This window comes from Mus musculus, chromosome 15 (genome assembly GCF_000001635.26).
Source record: "Mus musculus strain C57BL/6J chromosome 15, GRCm38.p6 C57BL/6J".
NCBI lineage: Eukaryota > Metazoa > Chordata > Mammalia > Rodentia > Muridae > Mus > Mus musculus.
Window position 1 is genome coordinate 9,006,076 of NC_000081.6, and position 10,288 is coordinate 9,016,363.

General features: G+C 41.9%; 1 protein-coding gene across 1 annotated transcript in view; it reads left to right on the plus strand.

Annotated features, from left to right (window-relative positions):
* The window catches only part of Ranbp3l (RAN binding protein 3-like), a gene marked incomplete in the record, with an annotated part of 99,387 nt that overhangs the window by 38,127 nt on the left and 50,972 nt on the right, over positions 1–10,288 (plus strand). The window contains 3 exon segments of the mRNA NM_198024.2: positions 1,191–1,337; positions 5,811–5,917; positions 7,901–7,985. Coding sequence (NP_932141.1) covers positions 1,191–1,337; positions 5,811–5,917; positions 7,901–7,985 — 339 coding nt within the window.

Here is a 10,288-nt window from a genome sequence, read left to right on the forward strand (position 1 = left end):
CCCATCCATTATCCATCCATCCATCCATCCATCCACCCATCCATTATCCATCCATCCATCCATCCATCCATCCATCCATTATCCATCCATCCATTATCCATCCATCCATCCATCCATTATCCATCCATCCATCCATCCATCCACCCATCCATTATCCATCCATCCATCCATCCATCCATCCATTATCCATCCATCCATCCATCCATCCACCCATCCATCCATCCATCCACCCATCCATGATCCATCCATCCATCCATCCATCCATCCATTATCCATCCATCCATTATCCATCCATCCATCCATCCATCCATTATCCATCCATCCATCCATTATCCATCCATCCATCCATCCATCCATCCATTATCCATCCATCCATCCATCCATCCATCCATTATCCATCCATCCATCCATCCATCCACCCATCCATTATCCATCCATCCATTATCCATGCATGCATCCACCCATCCATTATGCATCCATCCATCCATCCATCCATCCATTATCCATCCATCCATCCATCCATCCACTTACTTACTTACTTAGTTGAGGTACAAGGGAAATTGTGTTAAAACTTAGAAGAATAACAACAGATCCAGCAAGCTCTATAACCCCCATAGCTGCCTGGAAAAGAGAAGGGGACAAAGCCACGCCATTGAGGCTGGCTTGAAGATCAGACACTTGGTGGATAAGCAGTCACTTGGAGGGGGGAAGCTTTAGTGAAAGAGAAAGGAAGCTCGGAACACTGGTGGAAACCCAAAGTTTCAAGGGAGGCATATTCAGAGAAGAGATAAAAATAAATAAATTTTAAGGTTTTCTAAATGATTTAGAAAGGTAGGCAGACTTGTGGCCCCGTATGACTGCAGTCTATGGCTTCTGCTTACCATACATATCTTAATGTCTCTTTCTCCCCCACCTCTGTGTGTGTGTGTGTGGTGTTGGGTGTATATAGACAGGACAGAGTGACAGAACATGAAGGATAAACATATTTGGTTAGACAAGCCACATGATCTAAGAAAACACTAATTTGGCAAAAAGCTAGGCAAAAAGTGAGCAGCGGGCAATTGACGGACTGCACTGACTTTGGTCTCTGAAAATTCAGTTGTGATCATTTTTTTTCTAAAGCATTATTTAAAAATAGGGACAAAGGAGCATTTCATTAACAATTTATTGGTCTTTTCATTATGCTCTCTCAAGGACCCCCCATGAGATCTTCTGAACAGGTTCTAAGACCCGCTGTTCTGCAGCCGTCTCAAACTCAGAGTTGTCAGAAAGCAGGCACAACATTTGGGCCCGGTGCATTGAAATCCTACAAAACTAAGGAAAAGGCCGAGCACGAGGTAAGAAAAATCCCCGGTGACAGAAGCAACAGTGAAATGTTCTTGGTAATCTTAGGAAATGAGAGAGTGCTCCCCGGACCAGATTTCGTAGTTGCTGTCACTCCCAAGTGGAAAAACTGTGCGGCAGGCAGTGGGAACTCATGAGTGTAGTAGGACTGCCAGAATGATGACAGTATAAAACGCTGGGGGAGGGGGGCAGTGAGATGGGCACGGGCGGAACCTGTAGTCAAATAATGGGTAGGGTGTTCTGCATCCCCAGCTGTCCAACATCAGAGTGGAGCAAGCTTTGTCAGCTTAGTTCACACTAGACACATCTTCATGGATAACAGCAGCAAAAATTACATACACAGGGTGCAGAGGGTGGAGTAGGGGAATTTAACAGCTTCCAGAGACGTCTCGCTTCTGAACACCGGAAGGTCTGAATCCCTGACTGCAAGCTCTCCTAAGGCGAGAGCCTTTGTGTGGGGCATGCAGATGTGGGGCTCCAGAAGGTTCTGCAGCTGCAGCTCTAGCTGTGGTACTCAGGAGGAATGGGACACAGCTTAGGTGGTGGGAATTTGAGTTATTCCGTCAGCCATTTGTCTTCAATCACTTGAGGTTGTTCAACTGGCTTTCCCTGAACACAGTGACAGTAAGAAATGGAAGTGAAGTATAATCAGCCATTTTGATTAAAGAAGAAAGCAGACTGGAAATCAGTCTTGCACAGAAACTACCTACACTTAACCAAACCAGGCACCCAGTACTCTACCGTCAGTGAAAACAAGGGATTTGAACGTGTTTAGCAGTTTCCAAAATTGTTATGCTTCCAAGCCCTCTTCTTTGTAAGATAGGATTTTTGTGAGGTCCATTGTGATTTTTAATAATAATTTAATCAATTAATCACAGCAGATGACAAGTAATTTATAAGGTAAAACACAATCTTAATTTTAGATTAGTATATTACTAAAAATTATCAACTATAATTTTGTAATTACTTTTATCTATTTAGGAATACTGGAGAGTAAGGTGTTAAATTAGTCTTAAGTTTTGTAAGGAAATTTTTGAAATTTTACACAACACTTTGGAATGATGTATGGTGTAAGTATAGGCCAAGATTTTATTATGTTATTACATCCAAAGTATAATGATATTTGTTCCTTGCCATGACTTTTATAAAGCTCCTCTGTGCATGGACATGCGTGGGTGTGCATTTGCAGGCCAGAGAACTACCTTGAGTGTCATCTGCCAGGAGCCCTTCCCTTTGCTTTGAGACAGGGTCACTCATTGGTTCAGAGCTTGACAGTTAGGCTACCTGGCCAGGAGCCCTAGAAATCTGCCTCCCTACTGTCCAGCCCTGGGATTATAAATGTTTGCTATTGCACTTGGTTTTCTGGGCACTGAATTCAGAATCTCAAGACTGCAATTTATTATTTATCACTTTTTTCTGCCTAAATTATAAAACAGAAAGGCTCCAGCTCTGGTTTGCAAATATTTCTTCATAATTTAAAGGTCTAATGAATAGGGATATCCCAGCTAGATGAGAAGCCCAGCTGGATATGCCTATTACTGACTTTTCTGTTTTATGATGGTCTTTGGAACGTCAGAGACACAATGAAATGAAATTCTATAACTCCAGCTTGACTAAGTGGATGTAATTTGTAGATACTGTGAAAATTATTCTAAAGTGAATTTATAGACTTATATTCTTTATTGACACATATCAAAACTTGATAAATCAGTGTCCACCCTGTTACTTTTTAATAAAAATATTCGCTGTCACTCATAATTAAAGAACTACAAACCAAAACAGGGCACCATTTAGTATAAACATTTAATGAAAATATAAGCTTTGTATGCCGGGTGGTCTTATGTGTCAACCTGACAGAAGCTGGAGTCTTCAGAGAGGAAGAAGCCTGAGGTGAGGAAATGCCTCTGTGAGATCCAGCTGTAACACATTTTCTCAATTAGCGATTAGGTGGGGAGGGCTCAGCTCATGGTGGGTGGCCCCATCCCTGGGCTGGTGATCCTGGGTCCTATAAGCAGACTTGCGGAGCAAGCCACGAGCAGCAAGGCAGTAAGCAGCACCCCTCCATGGCCTCTGCATCAGCTCCTGACTCCACGGTCCTGTTCTGTTTAATTCTTGTCCCGACTTCCTCCAATGAAGAACTGTGATCTGGAAGGATAAGCCAAATAAAATGTAGTAAAATATATTAGTAAATCCCAGAGTGGGTTTGTTACCCATCTCAATGACTTATGCTTCCTGATAAAAGACACACACACACCACTCTCAGCTTGAAACAGGAAGCACGCGCACACACACACACACACACACACACACAGAGTCTTTCTATGTGTGTCTTAAGCAGCACTGTAGATAGCTGGGCATCTGCCTAACTTCCATGTAGAATCTACCTCCTGACAATAACTCTGAATTACTGTTAACTAACTTCTATGTTCCATCTTGGCTGCTCTTGATCCTATTGAGTGGCAGCCCTGTGGACCACATTCTCTTGGTCCCTTTACATCAGGGCTCTTCTCTGGCCACAACACTCTTAGCACATGGTGCCTCTCCTCCCACTCCTTCCTCTATGTCCCAAGCCCAGAAAATCTAAAAAAAAAACCCTGCCTGTGTCTCTTCTCCCCTGTGTCTCTTCTCCCCAGCTCTTGGCTGCTGACATCTTTATTTACCAATCAAAATTAACTGAAGACAGGGTCCTAAAAGCTACCTGTATGATCTGCTCATACAAACAGTTTTGGGGGACCCAATTAACATTGGAACACAAGTAGCTACTCCCTAATTTGATTTTTGTTCAGGGTGTTTTCAACACAGCAATAGAAACCCTAACTAAGACACTTTGGTAACACTGTTTCTTATAGTCTTTAAAACTTTCCCTGTTGATATTAGAAAATCAACTGGTATGTTCTTCCTTGTGGAAGACTATTTCTCCTGTTGTCTGCATGGCTAAGTTGCTTGTTCTTTGTGTAGGGTTGAGGCCTTGTGGGCCGTCTCCTCACTTCCCCTGACCTGGTCCATTTTAGTATAATTATTACTGTCGTATGTGTTCAGCTTGTGTTTAGACAGTCCTGTTGGTGAGACTTTATGGAATGCTCAGTCCTGAAAACATACACGTGTAAACAACATTACACAGACTAAGCATGGTGTATTTGTGTATTTAGGAATTTACATATATACATGAATGCAGGTGTGTGAGTTAGTGAGAAAAAGAGGCTGTGAATTGGAAAGAGCATGGAGAAGCATTTGGGAAGATTTGGAGAGAGAAAAGGAAATGGGGAAATAATGTAATTATATTATGATCTCAAAAAGTTAGAGAAATATTTACAAGGAGTTGAGGAATTGACTTAGTGGTAGAGCACTTGCCCTGTAAGCTCAAGGCCCTGAGTTTGATCATTAGCCCCTAAAAGAAAATTCCTCTCATTTAGCATATGCATTATAGCCTCTCCGTGCATATATAACATCTTACTTGGCCCTTCATCCTCCTCTCCTGCTGGTCCTATTCCTTCTTTCAAATAGTGCTCCCTAAACAGTGCTCTCTCTGCTTTCTTATTACATATTTTTAAAAACTTACATTCTGCAATCTCCATTTATTATCAAGTCAAACATACCTTAAACTTCTTTACCCAACGAAGAATAAAGTCTATCATTTAGACTGAAGGGAAATTTGTTTTAGTAACAAGGTTATCAGCATACACATGCTCTCTTGTAGACTTTTGTCAGCTTTTGGGATCCCATTATAAGAGGGAAACATTAATACTTTTATTGATTGGTATAAAAATTCAAGTGGAAACAGAACCCACCTGACTTTGAAAACATGAACTCACCCCCAGAACAAATTTTCAAATCCCTACCAGGGGAAGAGAGATGTCCAAAAGCACAGTAAATATTGGACCAGATGAGTTTTTTATAGCTAGACTTACTCCAACTCTAAAATCCCTCTTCCCCACATTTATGGTATTAATATAGACTATGCACCTTATGTAGATGCTCAAAACCAGCTTCAGCTGGCTCAGTTACCCATGGAAAATGTCAGGATGAAGAGATGGACGGAGTTTCCTCTTACACTAGTGGAGTTCTTAGGATATTTTCAGAGATTAAATAGTCCTAAAAAGTAATTCTACTGATCCAGAAATAATAATTAAGCCCAGTGGATAGAATATATCCATGTGCTTTGTGGGTATAAGAAGAATGTAGTCTCTGGGATCAGAAAGACTTGTACTTAGTTTCATTTCCGCTTGGGTGTATGATTTGGATGAGCTCTCTAAGGTCTGTCAGTCGGCTCGCATGTAAACTGTGGGCAGCGGAAGTACGGAGCGCACAGACCTGTGAGGAGCACGTGGGATGAGGTGCAGGAAGGGCTGGCGTGTATCTGGACACAGGAAACGATTAACACGTGTGGCTGTAGACATAGCAAGTCTAATGAGCAAGTCTAAGTCAGATGGGTTTCTTCATTCTTTTTTTCTTTTTCCTTTTTCCAGATTTCTGAAGTTGGAAGTTCCTCTAGTTTACTAAGTGAAAATTTACCAAATGCCAGAAGCTCAATCCAGCTGTCTACTGATCCATGCATCTCAGAGGCACCATCGGGGTAAAACAGTCAACACAACTCGTGTGTTCCTTCTCCAAAGTGTTTTCGACTAGAAGGGTTTCAGATTTCTTTCTTTTAGATTTTTGTGACATCTGAATGCACATATGGTAACTAATATCTTAGGGATGAGACCAACTCTAAACACAAAATTCACGAACACAGATTTACATACACCTTAGGTGTGTAATCTGAATGTACTTGTATACAATATTTTTTAATGATTTTTGACTCTGACCCATTATATGAGGCCAGGAATTTTTTTACTTATGATATCATTGCTCAATATGTTTCAGATTTGGGAGATTTTTGTACTGGCAATTCTCAAAATAGGGATGTTCAATCTCATGAGAAAACCAAAATGTTTCCTTTACCTTTTTGTTTTCTTTGACCACTTCAACTCTCCATATACTGTAATTTTCTGATATCGTATGAATAAGTTAACAACATTCATCTGAAAGCGTACTTTACGTATTAGTCAGGGTTCTCTAGAGTCACAGAACTTATGGAATGTCTCTCTATATTAGGGGAATTTACTGTAATGACTTACAGTCTGCAGTCCAACTAACCCAGCAATGGGCATCTGTGAATGGGAAGTTCAACAATCTAGTAGTTGCTCAAGCCCACGAGGCTAGCTGTTTCAGCAGGTCTTCTGTATAAGCTGGGATCTTGAAGAAATAGGTTCCAACAGATGTGCTGGCAAGTAAATGCAAGCAGGTGAAGAAGAGTGAGTCTCTCTTCTTCCAACGTCCTGTGTTCATCTCTAGCAGAAGCTGTGACTCAGATTAAAGGTCTGGATCTGGAACTTGCTTTGTCCCAGGCTGACCTTGAACTCAGAGATCTGCTTGCCTGAGTCTCCTGGGATTAAAGGCATGTACAACGTTGCCTGGACCTAAGCTTTTCATGACCACTCTGCCTCAAGATCTCCATGTCAAGATCTAGGGCAGAAGCCTGTGATCTTCTAGCTTCAAGATCTGGATCACAGGTGTGCCCTCCATTGCTAGACTGTAGTTCATTCCAGATGCAGTCAAGTTCACAACAGGAATAGCTATCACATTTTATAAGAACTTTAGTTTAGAAAGCTCTTCAGAATACCTCAGCTACTTCATTATCATTAGTATAATATTGTATAGCCTTCATTACCTCATGGACTTGGGTCAGAATATTTCAAAAAGATATGGCCAAACTTATGGTACAAGTTATCTTGCTATTAATCTCCCTTCCTTTTTTCCTTGACGTCCTTTCTCCCTCTTTCTAATCAGCTGTGGTGCTGGCTATGATTAATTGGCATTAGTTGTGCAGATAAGAGGAAAGCAGGGCGCATGTGTTGAGTGAGAAGTTCACGTTAGTTAGTATCACTGTTGATGACTGGAAAGTTTTGCCTGAAAGGACACAAACTGGCTGTGGACAAATGCTGACTCACATGAGTACGCTGAATCCAGGTAAAGAACTATGAGGTCAGAGGGATGCACTGAGAACCGTTCGTGCATCTACCTACCAAGAGAGGGCTACATGTTTGGTTTTGTTCGTCGTGCAGAACAATTATTTTTTAATATAAAAATAAAATTTCTTGGAGGAGAAGAACTAAGGCAATGCACACTCAAGAATAATTGATAAGACCCTTAAGAGCTTGGAGTGCTAGCAGCATCATTGGCCACTTGGGATAAAGACTAATGATAGAGATGTCTGGAGTATAACCAGATAAGGGCCGGGCAGCCCTCTAGCTGAGCATGCAGCCCACGTAGTGAATGAGATCATCCACACAGGTCAACTCCAATCTTGTAACAGTCAGCAACAATCTTCTGAATATTACCCTTGGGAGTCCTTAGCTCACGTTTTCCCTCTCGCTTCTCATCCATTTCATCTGCACAAAGCAGTGTTCTATAAAAACATATTAAGCCACCTAATTATTTTACCAGCTAAAGCTGAAAGTGGCTCCATCCACAAATTTAAGATACCAAACACTTTTTTTTTTCTTTTCTGTAGATGCCAACCAAAGGAAGATAAGTGTTCTTTTACAAGCTGCAGTTCTGACTTCGTTTTTGGAGAAAACATGGTAGAAAGAGTTTTGGTAAGCTTTTGATAAATTACCTTAGAGGAACTGTTGTTACATCTCTGAAGGCAAATTAATTAGCATTCAGTTCAAGTCACTTCTTAGTGCTGGGTTAAAAGTCACAAGTTCTTTAACTGTAAAAGGCTTTGGGAAGCATGTCCCATCTGTTTGAATAATAGATATGAAACCCATAGAGCAGTGCTTCTTAGCCTGCCTAACTCTGCAACCCTTTAACTCAGTCCCTCATGTTGTGGTGACCCCCCCAACCATAAAATTATTTTGTTGCTGCTTAAGAACTGTAATTTTGCTCCTGTTGTGAATTAAAATGTAAATATCTCATATGCATGATGGTCCCTGTGAAAGGGTCATTTGAAGCCCCCCCCCCCATACACACACACAGGGGGACACATTGCCATAGAGTCCAACAGTTCTTTGACTTGTGTTGAGCCCAAAGTACCCACAGAACTCTCAGAAACATGCAGCAGTTGGATAAACTCAGTAATGTTTTAATATGGTATTTTCAGCAGCATTTTTTCTTTAACTTTTAAAAATCGTTTGACAGCTTCCTATGCTTATACTATGACTTTTTGCCATTCTCACCACCCCCACCCCTCTTCCTTCCTCTCCTGCTGAGCTTTTACCAAGTCTCCACCCTGCATTCATGGCTTCCTTTCCAGTGAGCCACTGAAGTTAGAGTTCCTTGCCTGAGCATGAGAGAGAGGTTACTGGGTCAAGGGCAACTTCTCACTGACTACACTACTGAATAAATGTTCCCTGTTTACAATAATGAGCCAATACATTCTTATTAACCACAGCTGAATGTTTACTTTGAAAAGCATATATAACTCTTTACATTTGAAAAGAAAAAGTCTGGGCGTTTTACTTGTCTAGAAAATATACTTGTCAAGTGAAAACTCCAATTCTTGTTTGTTTGTTTGGTTGGTTGGTTGGTTGGTTTGGTTTTCAAGACAGAATTTCTCTGTGTGACAGCCCTGGCTGTCCTGGAACTCACTCTGTAGACCAGACTGGTCTCAAACTCATAGAAATCTGCCTGGCTCTGCCTCTTGCATGCTGAGATTAAAGGCATGCACCACCATTGCCTGGCTATTGCTATCATTCTTATTTAAACTCCCAGCTGTTGGGCCTTGCTCAAAACTTTGATTTCTAAGACAGTATCACTGGAAGCAAGGAACAGCAAACTGGAAAAGCTGTAGCATGCCTGCACACATCTCTGCCTCACAGGGTTTTCTAGCCTTTACTTAAACTAGGGTGATGTCTGAGCTGGACCTAGGGATCTTAGGGTTACTGTTATATGAGGCAGGTTAATGACGTGGCAGAGATTCTAATGATCAAAGAACATGGTAAGTATGTATGAAAATGTCACATTGTCACAAATGAGGGGCTAGGGAGACGGCTCAGTGGGTATGAGCATTTGCTGTGGAAGTATGAGAATCTTTGTTTGAATATTCAGGGCCTGTGTGAAAACTAGCCTAGCTAAAATGGCAAGCTTCTCCTTTAGCGAGGGAGTAAGGGTTTCATGGGACTAGGTAGAGAGCAATAGAGGGGAGCACCAATGACTTCCTCCTCTGGCCTCTCCATGCCTGCACTCCCCTGCTGCGCACTCACAAGTGCACATATACTACAAATGCATGATACACACACATGTACACACGCACTCCCCTGCTGCACACTCACAAGTGCACATATACTACAAATGCATGATACACACTCATGTACACACGCACTCCCCTGCTGCACACTCACAAGTGCACATATACTACAAATGCATGATACACACGCATGTACACACGCACTCCCCTGCTGCACACTCACAAGTGCACATATACTACAAATGCATGATACACACGCATGTACACACGCACTCCCCTGCTGCACACTCACAAGTGCACATATACTACAAATGCATGATACACACGCATGTACACACGCACTCCCCTGCTGCACACTCACAAGTGCACATATACTACAAATGCATGATACACACGCATGTAGACACGCACTCCCCTGCTGCACACTCACAAGTGCACATATACTACAAATGCATGATACACACGCATGTAGACACGCACTCCCCTGCTGCACACTCACAAGTGCACATATACTACAAATGCATGATACACACGCATGTACACACGCACTCCCCTGCTGCACACTCACAAGTGCACATATACTACAAATGCATGATACACACGCATGTACACACGCACTCCCCTGCTGCACACTCACAAGTGCACATATACTACAAATGCATGATACACACGCATGTACACACGCACTCCCCTGCTGCACACTCACAAGTG